We start from the raw sequence: 25,223 nt of genomic DNA, 5'->3' as shown, positions 1-25,223 counted from the left end.
CCCATCTATAAACAGGGGCAGACACATTTTATGAACTGTGGTGCACACCTTTAATCCAGCACTTGGAGGCAGAGGCAGGAGGATCTCGCCTAGAGTGGTCTACATAGCAAGCTCCAGGACAGCCAGGGAAACATGGAGCCTGTCTCAAAAGCAAACAAAACAAGCAAAGAACAAACAAAAGCAGAGGCTAAATCTTGAAGCATAGATGTATGCTCAAGTCATAAACTCAGTAAGCCACAGGGTTGAGACATAAATTTATACCGACCCCAAATTTGGTAGTTTCCCTAATCAGTAATTTAAATGGCAAAATTGAGAAATTGTGGAGAAAGGGAAGGATGTGTGCTTCCTCAGAGAAGACCTCCTGGGATGAGGGAAGCAGTCTAAATGCACAATTGGGCAGTCTGGTTTGGATTTGGGGGCCACAGCTATGCTGCTAGGTCTCCCTAGACAGGCAACTCACTTCACATTGTTAAGCCTGTGTTTTCTTCCTTCCTTCCTTGCTTCCTTGCTTCCTTGCTTGCTTGCTTGCTTCCTTCCTTCCTTCCTTCTTCCTCTCTCTGTCTCTCTCTCTGTCTCCCTCTCTCCCTCTCTCTGTCTCTCTCTGTCTCCCTCTCTGTCTCCCTCTCTCTGTCTCTCTCTGTGTCTCTGTCTCTGTCTCTCTCTCTCTCTCTCTCTCTCTCTCTCTCTCTCTCTCTCTCTCTCTCTCTCTCAGCTGCCCTGGAACTCACTCTGTAGAGTAGGATGGCCTCAAACTCACAAAGGTCAGCCTGCCTCCCAAGTGCTGGCATTAAAGGTGTGGGCCATCACCTAGCTCAAGCCTCTGTTTCTTTTGTCTGCAAAAGCAAGAATGGATACAGTGATACTCCTGATGAGTAGTGAGAGGGCTAGAGAAGATGATACATGAAAAGCCAATACTCAAGATCTCAATTATTATGATTGAACTGGAAACATTAATGGGTTTGGAGGGGAAAAAGGTAAAAAAAAACTCAAAGACAGAAATTTTAAAAATCCAGGCATATTTAAGAAGTAGAAAGAAAGCCGGGCGTTGGTGGCGCACGCCTTTAATCCCAGCACTTGGGAGGCAGAGGCAGGTGGATTTCTGCGAGTTCGAGACCAGCCTGGTCTACAAGAGCTAGTTCCAGGACAGCCTCCAAAGCCACAGAGAAACCCTGTCTCAAAAAACCAAAAAAAGAAAAAAAATAGAAAGAAAAGCTGCCTAGGCATCATTGTCATAAGCTGTGCTTCTCTGGTTATTGTACACTAGTATAGAGAGGACAACCTGAGAGGACAAAAAGGATCAGTTTTCTCCAGCAATGAAGTTATGTGGTTAGTAGCTCTTGTAACTAATTGAGAAATGAAAAAAAAAGATGCTGGACGATTCCTAAGCAGGAAGGAAGAAGAAGAAAAGAGAGAGAGAGAGAGAGAGAGAGAGAGAGAGAGAGAGAGAGAGAGAGAGAGAGAGATGGCTCAGTGGCTAAGAGCTTGATAGCCCAGTGGCTAAGAGCTTGCTACTCTTGCAGAGGACCTGTGTTTGGTTTCCACATGGCAACTCAACTCTGTCACTCCAATTCCAGGGATCTGATGACCTCCTCAGACACTGCATGCATGTGTGGTCATAAACATAAAATATAAATATTTTAAAGGTGGAAGAGAATGTTTAACTTGGCCTTCATCAGAATGCAGCTGTCTTGTGGAGTAGCTCGCTGGATGTGTAGGCTTCCAACACTCACTGTTGGAGGCTGGGACTTCCAGTGTGTTGTTTAGAAGTACATATGATGTTTCTATGGGGGTGCTTAAACATTGCAACGTAGTTTGGTATTTTCTTTTGAGCATGTTTTCTTTTGTATAAAGATGACAGAACAAGACACCAAATACTTAGAAGATCTGCAAGATGAATTTGACTACAGGTATAAAACAATTCAGACAATGGGTAAGTTATTGTTTTGTCTATGATTCTACAGGGGGACATAAAAGCAGCATAATTATTGGGCTTCTTCACCGGTTGGAGTTGAGCTGCAAGATAATTTGATCATCACCCTTATGTGAGCTCCCTACCAATTTCATTTTTTGAGGAATGTAGACAAAGAATATTTCCAGTTCTGCTTGTTCCTTCTCTCCATTTAGGTTATATACATAATGTATTTACTAACCGATTCAAAGCAAATTACAAGTTACATGAGAAATTATACCCACTGCAGTATGTGTCTGCCCTGGAAGAGTATTCTGGGGAGTCAAGAGCTTCAGGCTGGGTGTGGTGCACACGCCTAGAATTCAAACGATTGGGAGGCTAAAGCAGGAGAGTGGAGAGTTGGAAGCCAGCCTGAGACACATAGCAAGAAACTTCCTCAAAAGAAAAATAAAACCAACTAATAAAAATAAAATAATCATCTAATACAGTCAGGGAGTTGCTGATATTAGATGAGTTCTTATAATATTCAAAAATTATAAAGTAGAATGTCATAGAAGAAAATTTACAAATTAGGCAAAAAATAAAAATCACCCGAAATCTTCGCAATCTACAGATAAACATGGTTAAAATACCTTACACTTTCTCTACATAGTCACAAACATATATGTATTTATTTTAACTTCCAAAGAATTAGAAATTATATATGCAATTTTAAAGTTTCATTTTTAAAACATAATAAATGTCAAAATAGAAAGATGCTGAATTTATTTGACTCTGTGTACTTAAACATTAAGTTTGTTTATAGTTAGATGATTTTTAATAAATAGGTGGAGAAAATAAAAATATAAGACCTGAGATATACAAGCAATAGTAGATTGATAGTCTATCTATGCTGCAATTATTGGGATAATTGTTGACATTCTAGTTGGTTCTGTCTAAATTAGTTGATAGAACTCTGTCTGTTTTGATCATCATGCTGTGCTTGTGTCAGACAACCCAGGACATTAGATAGACATTTACTTTTCTAGTCCTGAAAAGAGCAGCTTTTAGAAGAAAGCATTTAATTGGGGCTCACTTATAGTGGGGAACATGGTGTCATGCAGGCAGGCAGGTGCTGGAGCAGTAGCTGAGAGCTATGTCCTGATCCATAGGCAGAGAAAGAGAGAGAGAATCTGGGCCTGGCATTAGCTTTTGAAACCTCAAAGCCCAGCCCCAGTGACACACCTTCTCCAACAGGGCCACACCTGCTCCATTCCTTACCATACAGTTCCACTAACTAGGGATTAAGCATTCAAACATATAAGCTATGGGGCTATTATCTTTCAAACCATCACAAGGAAAGATGGGAACCCTGTCATATTTTACATTATTTCAAAATATTTTTAAAAGAAAGCAAATATAAACATCTACTTTACAGAATCCCCTTTAATTAATCAAGTGTTACATATACCGGAAAGGCAGTATGGATGACTGTTATCAAATACTTAATTTTTCTGAAGAAGATGTTTTATATTCTCCTGTCACCTTCAGGATGTCATAACTGCCATAAAATATTCAAAATGTTCGTGATTATTTACATGTTGCAATGTTCTCTTTAGAAGAAATAGCACAACTTAAGTTTAGCCACTTATCAAAGGGATCTGTGATCCTAGAAAAGTCTGGAAGCACTATATTTCATCAAGTACCATTGAAGACAGGCTTACTACAATTTCCACATAAACTATGAAGTTTAAGAATTGCAGTATAACAAGATTTATTAAACAATCAAACTATTTTGAATGTAGCATTTATTTTCTATGTTACCTCAATATTTGTCAGTTTTCATGTGCATTGTAAAGAACTAAAAAGTGAATCCAGGCATAATGATTTATACCTATAACCCATCACTTAGGAGGTGGAGGCAATAACAGTTCAAGATCACCCTCAGCTGCACCGGAATAAGGCCAGCCTGGGTTGTGTGATGGCACAGAAAGACACCAAAAATGTTTTAAAACAATCATTTTTTAAAAGATTTATTTATTTATTATGTATACAGTGTTCTGCCTACATGTAGGCCTTCAGGTCAGAGAGGGCATGGATCTCATTACAGATGGTTGTGAGCCACCATGTGGTTGCTGGGAATTGAACTCAGGACCTCTGGAACAGCAGGCAGTGCGCCTATCCTCTGAGCCATCTCTCCAGACCCTAAAACAATCATTTTTAATGAATTAAATCAACCATGTTTTCCCACATGGATACAAGTGAAATGAAAGATAACAGGAGAAACAAATTGTAGAGAAAACTGGAAAGTATTGGTTAGTGAACTTTCAGCTGCTAAAGCAATATACCCACAACTTCCAAGAAGGGGAGAATTTGTGAACTGTTACAACCAGAAATAACATCCTGAAGATTAGTGACAATTTGTAGAGAAATTTGGTTTTTGGGTTGTTTTTGTTGTTGTTGTTGTTCTTTTGCAATTTTACAAGTTAGATAAGCATCTCCACCCTCAGCACTTGCTGTGTACCAATGGGTTTAATGTTCAAACTAAGCAATATGATAGATATTGCATATCTCCCCATCCAATGGGCTAATTTTTCATTTTGTTTTATTTTCTATTGTTTTCCTTGACCAGTTTTGCTGTGAGGCTAGTCCATTTTTTAAGGAAAAATGAAAAAACAGAAATTTTAGTTTTACTAGTTCCTATAAGTTCATTAAGACTAAATAACTTTACCAGGCAGAGAACGAATGGATTGGGGAGAGATAGGTAGTGGCCGCAGAATGAGTCATGTGATTTAATCTTGATCACAAGGAATCCCCTTTCCTTATATCTAACAAGCATTTTTTTTTTCCTTAGTGCAGGCAGAACCAGTAAAACAAGCCCATTAAAAACCCTTCCTTCATAACCGGGCAGTGGTGGCCCATGCCTTTAGTCCCAGCACAGGGGAAGTAGAGGCAGGTGGATCTCTGTGAGTTTGAGACCAGCCTGGTCTACAAGAGCTAGTTCCAGGATAGGCTTCAAAGCCACAGAAAAACCCTGTCTCAAAAAACTAAACCAAAACAAAACAAAACAGAAAACCAAAAAAACCCACCCTTTAGTCAGTATTCCTATGGAGGAATACTTTCCCAACCTAGATACACAGAGGGTAGGGGAGAGCCTAGGTTCTGCCCCAGATGATGTGACCGACTTTGATGATCCCTCATGGAAGGCCTCACCCCCTGAGGAGTGGATGGAGAGTGGGATGGGGGTGGGTGGGAGGAAAGGGAGGACAGGAGGGAGAGGGAACTGGGATTGGTGTGTAAAATAAGATTGTTTTAAATTTAAATATATTTTTTAAAAAACCTTGCTTTGTCCACCACCAAAATGAGTACCAGGTGAAGGGCATCCTCCTTCTGTCATATAGAGAGATAAGGAGTCCCTATGCACTCTTGGCTGGAATTCTTTCCTGGCAGGATGAGAACATTCCCAGACTGGACTTTTATGCTCATGCTGGGAGCCCATTTTGTCTCTGACAGCCTAGGCCCCTGGTCCTGTCCAGGGCTGGTTTGGGGCTGGATCTCAATGGGGACTTTGGGGAATAAAAGGCTTTCCCCAGTGGTGATGATTCTGGATCTGCTCTCCTCCCCTTTGCAGATCAGGGTGACAAGAATAGTATCTTGATGAACCAAGAAGTTTTGACACTGCAAGAAATGCTTAACAGCCTGGACTTCAAGAGAAAGGTTGGTGAAGAATTTTAATCTGCCATTTGCCAGGCTTCTTTTCCTAAACCTCATCTTACCAAACACAACCAAGGCCTCAGATTTTATCAGTTCCATTTACACTGAAGGAAAAGATGCCAGTGTTTCCAGGAACTGTCCTCCATGACTGAGTAAACTTGCACAGTCACACTGCCCCCCCCCCAAGCCTGTGAAATGCTGCTGGAGGTGTCGTTCGTTAACTTAAGGTGGGAGCTGAACCAAGTTTTATTTTTCACTATTTAGCAGGCTGAAGTGGGTTACACTGCATATTTATAGTTAAAAATTACTTGGTGACGAAAAACTTTATTGGAAAAATTAGTGTTTTATATTGCATTCTGAGGATGACATTGTTAAATACTGTCCTATTCATGAAATCTCCCAAACTTCAGAGCAGTTTGTTGGCAATGAACATAAGTATTTTTTTTAGCTCAATGAAATATTTTCAAGAGACTAATTACTCCTATTACAATTTTCTAACCTATCTTTAAAAGTAAATGCAATTGGGATTTAACCAATAACTGTTGAATCAGTAGTTCATTTCTAAACAATCACTTTTTGGTGAATAAACTGATATGGATCCAAATAAGTTTACTTTCACCTTAAATTGATTATAAATATAACTAGGAATACATAATATTGCAAGCATGTGAGAAATTAGTCCAAGCTAAAATGTCAGGCTTTTATGGCTAATCTGTTTATGTCTGACATGTGCCACCTTGTTTTGCTTGAAAAATAAAATTCAAGAGAGAAGGAACTCTGAAACAGTTTATCCCATCCACCCAATTACATATATGAGAAAACTAAATTTTAGCAAGTTTAAACGCTATGTCCAAACTCACAATGCTATTGAAAATTCCATCTCCTAATCCCTATGCCTATGAAAGTTACTTCACTATGCCTCCCTGAGCTCAAATAAAGTCTGAAGAAAAAAAAATAACACAGAAAGACCCAAGTTTTAATCAGTGTATTTACAAATAGATGGATAATCACATTCATAAAAAAAGTAAAAACAGATGCTGGAGTAATGGGTTAAGAACCATTATTCCAGACAATGAAGGTTCCCTTCCCAGAACCTACATGGTGGCTCACTGCTAAGTGATCCACTCCTATGGAATCCAACACCTCTTCTGGCTTCTGCAGGGACTGCACACACATCATCTGGACATGCATACAGGCACAATTCTGGTACACATGCAAACAAGTGTTCAAAAGCATGTTTAGGACAGCCAGAAGTTCCCATTGGACACGAGAATGTCAACTGTGGCCACAGTTCTTGTGACGTTATCCAACTGTAATGACTTTATTGTTTGGAAAGGCAATGCTATACCAAATAGAAACTAGTCTTGATCAAACATCTGGTTGACTTTAGTCAAACCTTCATCTCTCAGAGCAGTGTGCTTTGTAAGCAGAGTTGGCACCTGGGTGTTCTGTAGGTCTCTTCACCTGCCGTCTGTCTTTAGGAAGTGCTCAGTAAGATGACACAAATAGTGAATGAGTCGGACCTGCTAATGAACACCATGCTGACAGAAGAGCTGCAGGACTGGAAGAGGCGGCAGCAGATCGCCTGCATCGGTGGCCCACTCCACAATGGGCTGGACCAGCTTCAAAACTGGTAAAGCGATCGACTTTAGTTTCTAGTGAAAACCACAGGAAGTGCAGGCTTCAGTGTGCTCAGGGAGCGCAGGTTTCACCAAGCTTGGGGACTGCTGAGCACAGAGGCAGCCAGTGTTCTTAGCTTCCCTCATTTGGGAAGGAAAAGGAAGCATGTCCCATGCCTAAGAATTCCTCAATAAGCATACATGTCTTAAAAGACTCTGATGATTTTTTTTCTTTATTTAAAAAAGTATTTTTAATTTTACATACCAACCCCAGTTTCCCCTCCTCCCACCCCCATCCCCTTCCCTCTCACCCCCCCATCCACTCCTCAGAGGGGGTAAGGTCTTCCTTGGGGAGTCAACAAAGTCTGGTATACCAAATTGAGGCAGGACCAAGCCTCTCCACCTGTATCAAGGCTGAACAAAGTATCCCACCATTGGGAATGGGCTCCAAAGAGACAATTCATGCACCCAGGATAGGTCCTGATCCCACTGCTGGGGCCCCTCTAACAGATCGTCACATAATTGTCATCCATATTCAGAGGGCCTAGTTCAGCTCCATGCAGGTTCCCCAGGTTCCAGTCCATAGTCTGTGAGCTCCCACTAGCTTGGATTCAGTGTCTTTGTGGTTTCCCCATCATGATCTTGACTGCCCACCCCCCTTGCTCATATGATCCCTCCTCCCTCTCTTCAACTGAACTCCAGGAGCTCAGCCCAGTGCTTGGCTGTGACTCACTGCATCTGCTTCCATCAGTTACTGCATGTAGATTCTATGATGACAATTAGGGTAGCCACTAATCTGATTAAAGTGGAAGGTCCCTTCAGACACTTCCATTATTGCTAGGATTCTTAGCTGGAGTCATCCTTGTGGATTTTGGGGAATTTCTCTAGCTCCAGGTTTCTCTCTAACCCCCAAATGGCTCCCTCTATCAAGAGGGATTTCTTTCTTTGCTTTCCCTATCCCTCTCCACCCCTCCCTCAAACTGCCTTCTGGATCCTCACCTTTTATGCCCCCCTCACAGTTTACCCAGGAGATCTTGATGACACCTTATGCTGGAGAGGATGTGAAGTAAGGGGAGCTCTCCTCCATTACTGGTGGGAGTGCAAACTGGTCCAGCCACTTTGGGAATCAGTATGGTGGTTTCTCAGAAAATTGGCATTCATTCTACCTCAAAACCCAAAGATACCACTCTTGGGCATATACCCAAAGAATGCACATTCATACCACGAGGATATTTGCTCAACTATGTTCATAGCAGCATTATTTGTAATAGCCAGAACCTAGAAACAACTTAGATGCCCCTCAACCAAAGAATGGATAAAGAAAATGTGTTACATTTACTCATCAGTAAAAAAACAATGATATTTTGAAAATTGCAGGCAAGTGGATGGAACTAGAAAAAATCCTGAGGGAGGTAATGCAGACCCAGAAAGACAAACACAATATGTATTCACTCATAAGTGGATATTAGATATAAAGCAAAAGATAATTAGACTTACAATCCATAACCCCAGAGAAACTAGGTAAAAAGGGGGACCCTAAAAGGGACACAAATGATTTTTTTGAAGCCAACAATGAATTGCCTTAAGGATATAATAAACATTAGCTTCAAAAATCTCAAAAACAAGTTTTTAAAATGTGTGTCTTATGAGTTAAGCATTTAGTTTTATGCTTTCAGACACATTCACTTTTTTAAGTATGTTGGTCAAGGATGCAAAAATTTTAGTTGGAAAAAATACATCATGATGACTGTAGTTACCAATAGCTTATACACTTGAAAATTACTAAGTAAATTTTCTGTTCTTATAAAAAGAAGGTTGTGTGGGACAATACATATGTTTTAGTTTTGATTTGGCCATCCTTCAATATACAAATATGTCAAAATAACATGTGTAAAACTAGAAATATACACAACATTTGCTGGCCAGTTAAAAAGAAAGTTAAGCTAGGTATGATGACACAGACTACCATCTCAGGGAAGTCACACATGTTCCAAACCACCCTTGTTTACATAGCAAGACCCTATACAAAATTATAACACAATAACAAGTGACATAATCTCCAGCAGTCAACACAAGACATTGCTACTTAAAATACAGACATGACATTAAATATAGATACTATCTTTTTGCCTTACAAGATAATAATGTTGATAAAGGTTTCTGATTCAAATACAAAATAAGACTGTCCAAGAGAACAGTCAAAAAACATACGGAGAAACAAAATCAGTTAAAACTCAAAATTCCTTTCTAAGGGATAATTGCAGAAAATGGAAGTGTGTCATGCCCCTGCTTGTTTTAGGCTTACTCCTCAAGAGAAGTAAAGCCGTGCGCTCTTTTTTAAAACATACTCATTTTCCTCAATTCTGTAAACCCCAAGAACTGCTGTGAAAAAAAGACAAGCAACAAAGGGAATAATGAAGACCGTTTAGTAATGGTGCCTACAGTGAAACCTAGCAGGGGCCACCACTCCTGCTCCTCCCCTGATCCCATCTGTCTAATGCTTGAGAGAAGAGTGGCTGGAAGGACAGCTGAAGTACTCTGCTCCTCCAGTGGAACCCCCTTCCTCTTCCTGTTCCTCTCCAGCTGACCTGACCTCACCTCCATCTCTAGGGCAAGATCAGCACATAATGAACAAGTCCACTTAGGTATTAGGAGCAAGCATTCCCAAACACTGTGGAACTTCTGTCAGAATGACTCAGCCATCACTTTACACTAACACCCAGAAACTGTAAATGTGTAGAGTGGAGAGGAAGGTGGGTTTTACATGTAACATGCTCCATGGCTTGTACCCTGTATTCTAAATTGGCCTGTCTCTGACTTAGTGAAAGCCATGTTCTTAATATGAACACTTAACAGAATCTAGAGGCCAATTAAAAGGGATTTGGCTCCAGATGCTGACAGCATTTCATAAAGGGTGTCTGTAAATTAAAAGCACAAATTAGAAAAGATTTAACATGATACATATTCAGGAAGAGAAGGTTTAGAAAAAAAACAATAAAGAATTGTCATAAATCATAATTGGAATTAAGTGATCTGTTTAATTAATTTAATCATTTAATTGTTTACTATTTATGAAATATGATCAGTTGCCAAACTAGCTCAGTCACTAGGTAGGGGGAAAAAAACCTGTCATTTATTGTTCCATAGCTTTACCCTGTTGGCAGAAAGTCTTTTCCAACTTAGACGACAGCTGGAAAAATTAGAGGAGCAGTCTACCAAGATGACTTATGAAGGAGACCCGATCCCCACCCAGAGAGCACACCTGTTGGAGAGAGCCACCTTCCTGATTTACAACCTTTTCAAGAAGTAAGTGTGTGGCTTTGACTGTCACCCTGGCTCCACATGGGGCAGAGTTTTAGGGACCCCAGGACGCAGTGGTGGAGCCCCAGAGATCTCCAGGACCACATTTCCACTCTTTACTCCTTAACCAGCAACATGTTGCCCAGAAGCTAGTCAACCCCGTCACCCACCTCATACTCAACTTTCACATTTTAGAGAAGACTAAAGATTTCTTTTGAGAGCAGATCCAAGAAATGAGGGTGGGGAGCCCTGGGTGTAAGGTCACTTGAGAAAAAAATTCTAATTTGGGGGCCATAAATCCCAACATTCAGTCCAAAATGTCATAAAATTAAGTATCTTTTGTTATATATAGGATAAGCATGAATCTTTATTGAGCCCATAACTGGTAATTAAGAATTACTATTGTTAATTAGGGATGACCTTCAGTTATTTTACACGAATGACTTGAGAAGCTATTGGGAAGACTGGAGTAGAATGGGGGTTTCAGCATCTTCCAGGTGTAAAAAGTTTGGACTTTTTGGGAAAATAGCATCCAGTTTCTCTGTGGTTAATATTTTTAACCTTTTCAATTGGTATTTCCCTTTCATCTAGCTCATTTGTGGTTGAGCGACAGCCATGCATGCCAACACACCCTCAGAGGCCGATGGTACTTAAAACCCTCATTCAGTTCACTGCAAAACTGAGGTAGGCAGAGCCCATTCTGTTGTTTTATGTCTACAGCACTGCAGCCACTGTTAATCAAGGCCCTTTACATTCAGCCATTCTTCATAGAGCACCGCTGAGGACCCAGGCTGAACTTTGGCAAATCCCTGCAGAAAAGTTATGATGAGAGCTTGCTTGTCAAGAACATGGCAATGTGGGATATTAATGAAGACATGAGGGCTATTTGTATGAGAGTACACAATCATAATATCAGGCACTCTGGGATTAATAGCTGAAAAGGTTAACATGAGAAAAGACTGGAAAGACAGAAGGGAAGAATTGTGGGAGAGTGAGTATACACAAAGAGTGGCTGAGTCTGCTCTGTAACAGAGTGGAACAGAGAGAATAGAAAAGACGGTGGAAGACGGAACATCCAGGAAATGAGTGGCACATGCTTCCCCTGTGATTACCCAGTTAAATGGCTTGCTCGGTTGCCCACAAAAATCCAAGCACTATAGTCTTCAGTATATCCTTGTTGAGCTCCTGATTTAGAGACACGTGGGCTTGCATGATTTTCACTGAGCTTTCATTGTGTATTTGGTACGTTTTTATGAACATGAACAATGAAAAATTAGGTTTTCCCTAGTAGACTTAAGACAATGTGTTTCAGTCTTGCTTTCAAAGATTTTTATTGTGCCTTAAACTCCAGGCCCAGAGCTGCACATTCCTAATCACTAGGAATGCTGAGCAAATTAAGAAATCTTTATTGATTCCATGGTGGAGAGCAACTGAGGGTTCTATGACAGAACTCTTAGTCACCTGGCAGCACTGGAACCCAGCTTTTTAAGCAAAGGCATTTTTAGTTTGCATTTCAAAACCCCTGATTAAACATCTCGGGTGGTGATGGCGCTCACCTTTAATCCCAGCACTTAGGAGGCAGAGGCAGGTGGATCTCTGTGAGTTTGAGGCCAGTCTGGTCTACAAAGCTACACAGAGAAACTGTGTCATGAACAAAAATCAAACAAACAAACAAACAAAAACCAAAAACCAAAAACTAAAAAAAAAAAAAGTCTCACTTGCTTTCTTTGTATGAATTTTGCACCAAGATGCAAGAATGGAAAACAGAAGTGATTAGCCAGGTTCCTTTTCAAAATTTCATTCTTAAAAGTTGTTCATTCCCTATCTCCATACCTCTATGGAAATCAAGAGACAGTAACAAGGGAGATAGGATGGAGATCTGCTGGATATCCTACTTTCTCTTGAGACACCCATGTAGATGACAAGGAAGTTGAAATGCTGTATGACAAAATGAGAAGATATTAAGGACTATCTAGGAAACATGCAGAGTGGAAGAGGTCCCTGAGCAGGTAGCAGGAAGCACTTGTTTGAAATGATGCCTGAGCATAGACCACTGTCCTGGAGTGGGTGTCCTGTCCCCTCTTCAGCTTGACTGCTGGGTCCTCTTCTTCCTTCCCTGATCTTTGTACACACTGTCATGTGAGTTTTCCCTCTAAAGCTGCTCTTTGCCATAGCATTGTGCTCTCCTGTTTCAAAGAGAGGGTGACATGGGAGACTCTCAGGCAGTGATTCTCACCCTTCCTAACACTGTGACCATTTAATATAGTTCCTCACGTTGTGGTGACCCCCAACCATAAAATTATTTTCATTGCTACTTCATTGCTTCTTCATAACTGTAATTTTGTTACTGTCATGAATCATAATGTAGATATTATCTGACATGTGACCCAAAAGGGGTCATGACCAACAGTTTGAGAACCACTCACTGCTCTGGGAGCTGTCATCAGTGCCTTGCAGTGGACCAGATCCTTTCTGGAGCAGAATAAGGAGTACAATGGAGAAGAAAAATATATGTCCATGTCCACGAGCCCGCACACCCTCGTCACCATCTACTACTGACTTCACACGAACACACTCCACTCTGGAGCCAACCTGTGGTTCAGTCAACACATCAAAGAAGCCTTTGCTTCACAGCGTGCACATCTTTGCTTAAGCTGTGGATGAGCTATGGCTTTGTATCCTTATTTCTAATGCATTGCCTCCATATTCTATAAACCACATCTGCTTGGCTGGATTCTTTTCTTTACACATGGCTATGCCCACCTTTCTCTATTAGTCAATCTTGGCTCAAGAGTTTTCAGATATCTGAGTCTATACTCAACATACATAATGAGATCAGCATATATTGAATGAATGCATAAGGCCTGAATGAATGCATGCATGCATGGATGAATTAATGAATGAGTGATGAATGAATGAATAAGTAAGTAAATGAGTGAGTGTGTCTGAAGATGCAAGGAACCCACAGACATAAGCATATCTGTATACCTTGGGACTTGGGGGTGGGGAAGCAAAAGAATAGAAGAGCTGATGTCAAAAGAAGGAATTCTCATCTGAGCATGAATTGTTCCTTTGTTGGAAGTTAGGTATTTTTTTAGTTATAAGAATGTTTGCTGATATGAAAATACATTACTATTCTTGAAATTGCAAATATAATTTAATTGGGATTTTCTATATTCATTTTAGAAGTTTGATCTTTCTCAATATTTTCACCATCAGAATTATCTAGTTTTGCTAAGTTTACGAAACATTTGTTTCTGCAGTATGGGAGAAGTTGGAGTCCTGTTAATAGACTTGCCAAGAACTTTTCTTAAATATATATGTCACCCGGATTTCAACCCATGCAGTTGTTTTTCTGAATGGGTCAATCTATCTAGCACCTACCAACTGAAAAAAAAATGTGCAGACAGCAAGTGTTTGTCAGTAGTGACATGGACCAGTGCCAGGAGAGTCACAGAGCAAGCTCAAGTGGTTTCTATATTTTAAAGCACATTAACATGGAAGTGGAGATAATGCTTTATTCACGTGTATATGCTAGAAAGATATCTAATAATTTAAATGTAGAAAAGGCTTTTACCACTTCTAAATTTTTATCTTTGATTCTTTATTCTTATTTCTTCCCAGGCTACTAATAAAATTACCAGAACTCAACTATCAGGTGAAAGTTAAAGCATCAATAGACAAGTAAGTTTTCTAATTTCATTTCAAATATCGAAATGAATGATTTTTTAAATTCTTATGTAGTAATTTTGAGCTTTTGTATCTATTTCTTTAACTTTACATATCACTGTACTTCAAATACTTGATTTCAAGTTCAAACATTTATCTATGAAGACTTAGATGATGCTCCATATGGTGCAACTTAAAGTAGTTAGAAATATCTTCCTGGGTCTAATAACCAGCTTACTTTAAAGGCTTTTCTTGATTTTACAGGAATGTTTCAACGCTAAGGTAAGATATTTACTTTGCAGATTTTTTTTCTTGCTATTAAGTATACATTGACCCAAACCTTTTTTAAAAGTGAAGTTTTTTCTCTCTAGCAATAGAAGATTTGTGCTTTGTGGAACTCAAGTCAAAGCCATGTCCATTGAGGAATCCTCCAATGGGAGCCTCTCCGTAGAATTTAGACATTTGGTAGGTAGAAAATAAGATGACAACAGCATCTTCCCAGCCACCCACTCACCCATGCACTACTCAAGCTTTGCTAACAGGTTGTATAATTCAGGGTATTTTGTTGTGTTCCTTACATGAATACCATAGTTTCTTAATTTACTTTCTGTAAAAAGAAAGAAGTTTCTTACGTAATTTCTTACTTCTCACCATGGTAACATTAAGTACCATAGTGAGAAACAAAGCTGCCATCATTGAAAAATTAAAGCAGTAGAAAAGACATTGAACAGGAAACCTGACAGTTAAGTTCTGAACAACTGCAATGCACCACTGCCAAACATCCACTGTGACTGGCCCATGCTGATCACAACAACTGCAGAGACCTATATTAAGTGTAGAGCTGTTCTGCTTTCATTTTTAAAGTCTTCCAGGAAGTGATATCCAATAACGTGTGGCAGAAAGCACTTTCATTTCAGAACAACCTCGGGCTGTTCTTGGGGTTTCCCAACACACCCTTGTACAGTCTGCCTTGGCATTGTCTAGAAAGCTCTGACCACGCCCCATCCTGTTTACCACTTCCTCTTGACCTAGAGTTCTCAGTTCTCTTCCTGTCTTCTCTCTCTTCTTCTCTTCCCCCCCTCTCTCTCTCTTCTTAGATTTCCAAAGACCCTGTTGCCTTTCTTGCCACAAACATACTATTTCTCTGGTTTATTAACACTTAGCCAGCATCCACATGAGTGTTGGTTAGCAGAAAGACATCTACAAAAGCAAATATGTGATGATTTGGGTTTAGTTTGGTTTTCAGTATTAACTTCTGATGGCTCTAGGCAGCTAAATGAGGCTTCAGTGTGTGAAATGATACGAGTTATTGTTAAAGAAGCCAAAACTATGACTGTGAACGTGATGACAGTAGTAGGTGTAACCAACTTGATATGTTCCTGATTAATGATCCTCCATCTCAACTGTTTTCTTTCACATAGCAACCCAAGGAAATGAAATCCAGCGCTGGAAGTAAAGGAAATGAGGTGGGTTACAGTAACTCTTGGGAAATGTTTCTAGGAAACATCCTGCAACACTATTTCCCCAAAGCTCTTACACTGCTTAATTTTTGTATCAAATCAAATCTGTTTCCCTGACTGTATACATAAAGCTTGATCATTGCAGATAATATGGGAATTTTTGAAGGATGAAATTAAAATAACACATCAATAACAATAAAAAAAAAAACACCCTGCAGAGAAAACATTAACCTTCTGGGTTTTTCAGGCTAATCTTGTATGCCTCAAAAATATGTCAGCCAGGCAGTGGTGGTGCATGCCTTTAATCCCAGGACTCGGGAGGTAGAGGCAGGTAGATCTCTGTGAGTTTAAGGTCAGCCTGGTCTACAGAATAAGTTCCAGGACAGCCAGGGCTACATAGAGAAACCGTGTCTCAAAAACAAAACAAAACAAAAAATATGTCATATATATTGTTTCATAATTTTTTGATTGGCATGGCTACATATGGCTAAGAGCTTTTCATCTTTCCCAATCCTTTTAGAGAACATGATTTAAATTGTTTCATTATATTATATAATATATAGGTATCATGGTTTCTTTAATTAGCTCTCCATCATGGTAAGCTATCTTAAAATAATTTATTTTCCCACAGATGTGAAATAAGTTTCAAAATCATGGCACATTACATGAAAATCATAGCTGAAAAACAATTCTTTTATTGTGTAGTATCTATTACTTTGGTCTTAAAAATACTTCATATTTGAACTGGACAAATATGCCAGTCTGAACACCCACATTCCAGTCAATAGATTGGTCAAGTCCTGACTGAGAAGGCCATCTTCTGAGTTGGCCTGGAAATTTGGCATTATGTTTTTTATCTTCATGTTTGAATATGGGAAATGTAAGTTTGAGTCCACATTCCTAACTGACTGAAAATGTTACCTTTGGAATCATACGATAGAGAAATATTGTACTCTTATGTTCTAAGAGAGGAGATGACACCTGACACACCTGCCTGGAGATGCTGCTAAGGTGAACCTGACTCTTTGAAGCAATTGCCCAGCAATTAGGGGCATTACAGTCCTGTTTGTACAGATCCAGTCACCGGGCTTTTAAATCACGGCTCTTAGGACAAAGATGTTGGAATCCTTGGGAAGAACTGTATAAATCCAGTGGTAGTCTATCACACACCCCAAGCCACATGACCCACCACCAGGTTTAACATCCAGTCATGTTCTCCTCTAGGAACTCTTCATCCTCTCAGTGGTACCTTAGACATTGCCACACGCTGTGGCCTATCAAGAGTAGACACTGCTTCAAGCAGAGCCTCAAGCAAGTCTCTCTTCCCAGTGACATGAATGGAGCTTTTGAGTTTGAGGGTTCTAGCAAAACAAACATGTGGGAGGAATTCTTTCCCAAGAGATTTTTCCTAGGTTTCCTGAACTACTGTTATAAACAAAAGGCCATTACGCAAGCACACCTCGGTGGAATTTTGAACACAGTCGTAATATTTCATTCAGCTTGACATCCCTGAATGTTATTATTTACAAGTCTGAACAAACCAAGCACAATTATTCTGAACTTTTCTTAAGCAAAACAGATCCAATGGGAATACATCTAAATAGCTCAACTCTTGCACTACATTGTCATCTTTATCACACGTGAAATCAAAATCTGTACCAGGATTTCCTTGGAGACAAAACTCTAAGTAAATCGTCTTCCTCTATAGAAAATCCAAGCACTGTCTTATTAAGAATATCTACTTATATTGCTTTGAATTTATGTCCTCTTATTTTCCAGTTGATAACAAAATCATACAGCCGTACGATGACTTTGTTTCTTTTTTATTTTTTCAACTTTGCAAAACAGGGCCACTGTTTAAGATATTCTTTGAGCTCCCCCTATTGACATACTCTTAGTATGACAACGAGGTACATTTAGAACAAACCTTGTGGGCTCAAATGCTGTTTTGTGGGCTCAAGAAACAGTTGACTGGTAGGAAACGTGGAGAAAGACGAACCAGACACTGGGGATTTGGTCAATCAGTAGAAATGATCAAAGGAACATGAGGAAAGGGAGACTAGTATGCGTGAGGTGGTGTTCATAAAGGCACAGGGCCAATGGTCATAGTTCCACATTTTAGGAAGACAGGAAGCAAGGATACCAAGATCTTATTTTCAAGCTTCAAAGGTTGCTATTGCTTATCTAGAAGCACCTGCAGCGATTGTGCATACCCTGCTGAGAATTCATTTACCAGTTCCCCCTGATGTACTGGGTGTTCGGTGCTAACACTATTAAGTGGGTAGCATACACATTCTAGTTAGGGGAGCTAAACTCGTCTCAGGTTTGCACAGGCAGTTAATGACAAGGATCAACATTAAACCCTGGCAGTCTGTACTGCTCAACCTTCTCGGATACATCCTTTTGGGATCTTACAATCTCTGGAAGAGGGGAGCATCTCCTCCTACCCCACTTCACACATTGCCTGCTAGTTCAGAAATGGGGATTATCTCAGCATAGACTCCTTGCAGAGTCTAGAAAGAAATTAGCATAACAATTCCTTAGGAAATGTTAATGCCTTTTACCTGCTGGGCCCCTGTTTGCATCCCTGCTATGCCTCTGAGGATTGTGAAAACAGCACTTGACTTGGGCTCTGCTTCTCATGGGAAAGCTAACTTTGCTCCTCTCTACAGAACATAGTTAGTGTTACCCTATGCTTCCCAGGGTTTTGACAGGAATATGTGGGGATGATGTGTGAGTTAGTTCTCGGTGGTATATGGGCCGAAGTTGGAGTGGCTCATGCAGATCAGGGATCTATCTGCCCACTCTGGGGAGGGTAGGTATTACATCGGTGGGAAACACATTCAATGACCTGAAACAACTGTGGACCTTTGTCCTTCTCTGTCCACGTGCCACATGCTTAACTGGAAACATGGCCTCTTTCACGGGAGGGCACATCCCCTATCTATCTGCAAGTCTGTCTCAAGTGCGCAAGTCCTCCCCAGACTGCATTTCAAGTTTGACCCCTTTTGGAAACTTCTTGTCTTGAGTTTCGTGGTACCACCTAAGGTCCCCTGCACTGACCCTACCATTAACACACACACACACACACACACACACACACACACACACACACACACACACACACACCAAACACAAGCACACACACAACTTTGGATCCTTAAGTTGTGTTTTGTGGTTATGAGATTCATACTGGGTAGCTGTTAAATGACAAAGAAGATGGCAAGGTGTTGGGGATGACACATCCCTTAATGTCTCTACCCTGTAACTGACTTAGGCAAGGAGAGGAAGTTGCCTGAGACTCATTCTGTTCTCAAAAACCCAGGGGACCAAATGGGCCTTTGGCCTCCCCACCTTGCTCTGGGTTCTTCACCCTTGCTTATTCTGGGATGGCTTTACTTAATCTTCTTTTCAGATGGGAGCACAGATAGATGGGAGATTTTTAAAATGTGTTTTGCGGTTTGACAAAACAAAGAAGCTCTATTAATGGGATGGCTCAGTAAGTATAAAAACTTGTCACCAAGCATGCTGACCCATGTTCAGAAGAGAAACGGCCCCCACAAGTTGTGCTCTGACCACCCTACTCAAGTCATGGCATGTGCCCCTCACGCCGCCACACACACTCACACAGAGAAATCTTTTTTTTTAAATTTTTTTAAAACTCATTAGAATAGATAGTCTCTAAATAAGCTTCTTTGACTAAAATTTTACAGTCCTCAGGAGCACAGAAGGGGAGGAGCTTCACATTGTTTTAAATGAATTTTAGAACTTTGGTTTGGAATGTCTCAGCATACCTTGAGGCTGGCAATCACTGCCTCTCTCTCTCACCCTTGTCCCTTCCCAAGAAGAGTCACAATAGCACTAAGTAAATAAATAAGATGATTCTGTCATCTCTCAAGTGACCAGACCTTGAAGCTATCGCTCTATCCTGTAAAATAAGTAAGTTTTAGCCACAGACTGAGGTGTTGTGGTTGTAGGTGGTGGAAAGTCGTGATGTACAAAGAACCTATTAGTAAAGCCCAGGTGGCAAGTTTCACTTCACCAAGCAGCCAGACAGATGTTCTTTCATGGTTCAGTGTTCTCAAACACAGGCGCACTCACTACTCAGGACCCAACTAGCCCGTGGCATTTCACAGCAAGTGGTTTTCCTTAGAACTGAATGGAGGAGTGGTAACATTTTCTTTAGGAGAGACAGTGTTATCAGCGGCTTCCTATAAACCCAGCCCTTTCTGCCCGCAGTGTCCATTCAGTATCCTCGTACATACATGTGGAGAAGACTTTGTCACTTCATGTGAGTCTGTGACGGTGGGATTGTACCATTAACTCTCTCTCCTCATTATTTGCCAGCATCCAAGCCAGTTCTTAGTTTTGTTTTTAAGATGCTAGGTAAATATTTGCTGGAAGGGTTGTTTCCTAAGTGCCACAGTTGTGCCTGTGCTGTTATGTAGGCTATAGCTTGTTAAACAAGCAAAGGACGGGATGTGGTGCACACTCGTTATCTCCATACTCAGAGGCAGAGGAGGGGGGAAGCAGAAGACTTCAAGGTATGCGCCAGCTCACAGCAAGTTTGAAGCCTGCCTAGGTTACAGGACACCCATCTCAAGCAATCAGACAAGCCAACACAAAGGAACAAACAAGAGTTTCTCCTTCCTGGAAGATTCAAGCATTTGTTCATGTTGTTGAGGGTTCCAGGATGTGCTACTAGACAGTCAGCAGAAAAAAAAATAATAGGGACAGACTGAGGAAACGACTCCAGGACTATGAAGCTGAGTGTTGTCTGGCTTGGACTGCACTGACAAAATAATGACAACTTTGATTGATGGCCGTGGGAGTGCTGGAAATTAATGATGTATCTCTCTGTCAGACTTCTTTTATCCAGTCCTGTGTATTGGATATTGGCCTCATTGCTGTATTCTCTTGTAAATGTGCATCCTAATGGATCAGGGGATTTCAGGTAAACAACATAAATTGGTTAGAATCACCAAAAAGACTTCTTGTCATCTAGATTTAAAAAAAACAAAACCCTAAAGCACGAAATTTTCTTCCAAGTTTAATGGACAACCCTGACTGTCATTGCTCTGTTTGTAGCTTCATTTTGCCTACTCTCTTTTTAAAATTAAAATATAACACCATTTCCTCTCTCCTTATTACCCCTCCATGACCATAACCCTGCTCCTTCCCAAATACGTGTGTGTGTGTGTGTGTGTGTGTGTGTGTGTGTGTGTGTGTGTGTGTATGTGTGTGTTCTAAGACCCCACATTTGCATGCTAAAGAGCTTTTTTTAAAAAATAAAAAAAGCAGAGGAAAATAGCCATAATAACTATTAGCCACATACTTAATCACATGAGTTAAGCTACAGATTAGAATGAGGGTGGGGGGAGATGGTGCTTTTCTAGTCCCCCAAGTATATACAACTGTGAGGTGCTGAACTAATAATCAGTTAAGTTAGGTGAAGGCTATATGTCAAAATAAGAGGCTGGACACATTGTAGCAGTTTGTTGACTTAATTTATGGTCATTAAATATTTAAATTTAAATGTTTATTGGGTTTTCATTTGCATGTTGCTGGAGTCCTCTCCATGCTTATCTACCATTGCACTGGATTTTAAAAAATGAAGAACACCCCCAAATGAAAAGTCAGGGTCCCTGACTTGGTGATGTGCATGCCCAGTGTAAGCACCTTTCCTTATAGCTAGTGAGCTTTACTCTTCTTCAAAAAAACAGTCTTGATGCAGTTTGGTGCCCTAATAGAAGCCAGCTCCTTAGTCTTACGCTCAACCAAAAGACCAACAATAGATGTCAGTGCTGTGTGGGGAAGGGAAATTGGCTAGTTGGTACATTCATGTACTAGTTGGTATGTTTATGTACTAATTGGTATGTTCATGTATTAGTTGGTATGATCAGGTACTAGTTGGTATGTTTATGTACTAGTTGGTGTGTTCATGTACTAGGAATGCTTTCAGTGGTTGCCTAAGGGATTTGGAAGCAGCATTTATTACACATAACTTTCTCTTAATTTAGTGTAATGTGACTCAGTCTACTCATTTCACTACATCCTGGCAATCAAGCATATAACGACCTTCTAGCCCAACGAAGAGAAGACTTTACCACTCTGTGCTTTCTTCTGAATAACACATCCTAAGTTTGACATGATTGCCATTAGTAAAGTTCTCTCATGTAGTTCTTACTTATATCATATTTGGCTAATTTTTATTATTTTAAAATTAATGCAGTGGATTCAGAATTGTTATTCCTACTTAGTGTTATTCCTCCACTTCTCCCAGGGTGACCCTGTCCTCTGAGGACTCACCTGACTTTTTACATTCAGACAAGTCCATTTCTGCCCACTTGTTTCTAGGCTTGTTTTATGAATGGTTTAAAGTTTCTATCACAGAACTTCCCATGTCCCTTTTGAGACTAAATGAAATGTTAATGGGCCGCATCAAGAATAATTGCTTCCCAAATTCTACCTGTAGTTCTTGTTAAAATGCAAAATTTGGTTCTGTAAGCCTGGGCTAGACACCCCATTTTTCTAATAAGCTCCTAGGTGATGACAGGTCTACTGGTTGTAGCCATAGAAAAGTACTTTAGGGTGTCAGCAGAGAAAAATGGCAATTTCTCTCCCAGTCATTCCCACCTAAACTCCTCTCTTGAATTCCTTTTTTGAGCTGCGAATAATTCTGGTATTTCTTGAGTTTTTAAATTTTGCATATTACATTCCTAAATTCTGTCCTGAATACAAGATTAAGTTATGACCTTTTTAATGTCAAGTATTGATACATATAAATTTCCCTCTACTTTCATAGTACCATACAAAAGAATATGATTATATAAAAGTTAACATCTGAGTCAAGTTGCATTCTATGATTACATTCCTGTTCCTGCATTGTTTTCAGTTTTCTCAGGATATAGTGGTTCCTTCAGTTTTTACTTAATTAATTTTAGAACCCGTCACTCACGTAACCCCAAACTTTCCATCAGAACAAGAAGCTCCCTTGTTTCTGGTCAAGCACGTCAATCTGAGAGTATCTCTTTTCCTTTTCTTCAATGACTGTATCCCATATTCATGGCTAGTGAAGTTTTCTGTTATTTAAAAATACAGCTTTGACCAGATTTGGGCTGTAATTTCTCCCTCTAGTCCTTCCAATTCTGTTGCACAGCTGTTACTTGGTTTGTCTTTGCTTGAATGTTTGGCTTCCTTTTCTATTGTTAAAGTTCTTTCCATCTGTCTGTTAGGGGTCTCTTCCCATTCTTCTGGCTAGGTCCATGTCCTCCTCTTTCTGAACTGACTGGCTTTCTTTTGATTATTAGAGGAATTCTTGCAGTAGCTTTCAGAGAGAAGGTTTTCTGGAAATAGCTACCAGAGGCTTTACAATACCTCAAATACTCTCTGTGGGCACACTTGACTAGAATTTGGATGGGTATAGAATACTGAGCTAGACATAATTTTCTTCAGAGTTAAAAAAAAAACTGTCTAGTTATTTTAAATTCTGATTCTGTACTCCTGAAACCTTAGACTTCCCATTTAATCTCCAGTTTTCTGGAAATATATAGTGATGGGGGTTGGTATGACTTTTCATTTATCCACTGTGGTTGGCATCTTTGGACTCTTATAGGGTTGCTTGGCACAGAGTGGTGGCAATAGCCACTCATTACGATGGGTCATTTGTCATTTATTTGTTGAACAAACTGAGCCTGGCATACATTTTTCACTTTTTATAAAAGCTTTTGCTTTTTATACTTCCTCAGAGGTTTGGTTGGTTGGTTGTTTTTGTTTTTTGTTTGTTCTGCACTTGTATTTCATGTGAGAGACTTTGTCAAATGTCTAATGATTATTAGCGTGCCGTTTCACAATCGAGGCCATAGAATCCATTTAGAAGTCCTGTGCATATGTCGAGGCTGCAAAATCAAGGATGAATTGTTAGGAGCTGGATATTTCTTGGGGAGCAGTTCCTGAAAAGAGTTTGCCTTTGGTCTGGTCCACATCCAAGATGTATTTCCTGATGTCAACTGCAGATGGGGACTGGACTTGAGCACACATTTCCACAGAACCCTCCTCCCTGCACCTCTGCCCACAAGTTGTCCTCTACCCAGAACGCAAATTCCACTGACTCATCTGCCCTGAGAAATCTTCTTGTCACTCGACTAGGTCAAGGAGTGGTATAGAAGTCATTGCATGGGCTGGGGCTCTTACCTGGCCTGTTTGGGCCTCTTTTTCAGCCTCAGAGCAGTTAAGAGCCTCAAACCTCTTCCAACTTTTCCACATTTTTCTGCCTCTCACTAGGAATTTAGATGACAATTTTGTTTTTCTGGAATCTTATTAAAGTTTCTGGAGCAAACAGAAGAAAATGTATGTATCTCATATGCCATCTTTAACCAGAAGGGTCTTGATTTCTTTTCCAACCAATTCATTATGAGATTATAAGTTCTTCCTATAGACGTATAAGTACATGGCTAATTTTATTAGTCATTTAGCAAATCCAAAGAACTAATTTTAAAAAAATTAGAATAAAGAATGACTTTGCATTTCAACTAATGAAAATATGCCAGAGTTTTAAAAGCAAGAATTCATGTTTTGGAAACTGAAAACCAGTTTGTGGAAAAGACAAATTTTCTAACTTCACATTATTTAAAAACAATAATAGGTATTTTTTGAGTACATTCCAGATCTTTAATAGAAAAGCTGTATTTGTGAGAAAACAACTTATTTGTTTCCCTATAGGGCTGCCACATGGTGACAGAGGAACTGCACTCCATAGCCTTCGAGACCCAGATCTGCCTCTATGGCCTCACCATTGACTTGGAGGTAGGTGTTTCAAGAAACATCTACTCACTAGTAATATTCTCATCATCAAGTCATCATTTATAATGAAAGCCTAGTCATTCTAGGTTTTTGTATATTCTTCACATATTATTTGGGAAAACAATGCATCAAATGTCCAGTAAGTAGTTGGATGCCATTCTGGTTAAATAAAAATGATTTAAAAAATTCATGATCATTGTGAATTCAATATATGTTGAATAATTTGTTACCCCATTGTTATTTTATGAATCATGAATACTCAATAGAAAGCATAAAGAGAAATAACCCATCCTTGAATTGTGTCATTTAGTGAGTGATATATTGTCAAAAATTTAAGTTATATATTAAAATCTCTTGGAAAGTTTCTCTGTGGTGATGAACAAAGGAAAGTGGTAGGAATGTTGGTGGTCTGTTGTTTTATAATCACTTAGCAGTTGCCATTGAACTCTGAGGATAAAGAAACCTCTGGGGACTAAAATGAACACATTAATTATGAGCTCTTTGAAGTCAGGGCACCATGCTTTGTTTGTATACCGTCATCTGGACACAACTCCAAGCACATGCTAACGGCTGCATATATGTTGAATAAATAAATCAGTGTATAGGTTAACATGCTACACTTCAGGTATCTTGGGTGTAATTCTGCTTCAGAATGTACTGCTTTAGAGTCTGCCTTTCCTTTTCGTCTGCAGCTTTCAGATGTGTGTAAAATCCTCCACACCTTTTCCCTAAGCCTCTACTTCCATAAACTGCTTGATTCCTCAGTTCTTG

General features: G+C 39.9%; 1 protein-coding gene across 1 annotated transcript in view; it reads left to right on the top strand.

Annotated features, from left to right (window-relative positions):
• The window catches only part of LOC100769249 (signal transducer and activator of transcription 4), an 88,264-nt gene that overhangs the window by 53,294 nt on the left and 9,747 nt on the right, over window positions 1-25,223 (top strand). The window contains exons 5-14 of the mRNA XM_035439224.1: window positions 1,852-1,930; window positions 5,520-5,605; window positions 7,084-7,235; window positions 10,369-10,527; window positions 11,113-11,205; window positions 14,146-14,205; window positions 14,455-14,472; window positions 14,562-14,655; window positions 15,612-15,656; window positions 24,372-24,455. Coding sequence (XP_035295115.1) covers window positions 1,852-1,930; window positions 5,520-5,605; window positions 7,084-7,235; window positions 10,369-10,527; window positions 11,113-11,205; window positions 14,146-14,205; window positions 14,455-14,472; window positions 14,562-14,655; window positions 15,612-15,656; window positions 24,372-24,455 — 870 coding nt within the window. The remainder of the gene's footprint in view (window positions 1-1,851; window positions 1,931-5,519; window positions 5,606-7,083; window positions 7,236-10,368; window positions 10,528-11,112; window positions 11,206-14,145; window positions 14,206-14,454; window positions 14,473-14,561; window positions 14,656-15,611; window positions 15,657-24,371; window positions 24,456-25,223) is intronic.

Source organism: Cricetulus griseus, chromosome 2 (genome assembly GCF_003668045.3).
Source record: "Cricetulus griseus strain 17A/GY chromosome 2, alternate assembly CriGri-PICRH-1.0, whole genome shotgun sequence".
In the NCBI taxonomy this organism is placed as follows: domain Eukaryota; kingdom Metazoa; phylum Chordata; class Mammalia; order Rodentia; family Cricetidae; genus Cricetulus; species Cricetulus griseus.
Note: the sequence above shows the minus strand (reverse complement) of the source record. Positions and strands in the feature narration are given on the sequence as shown.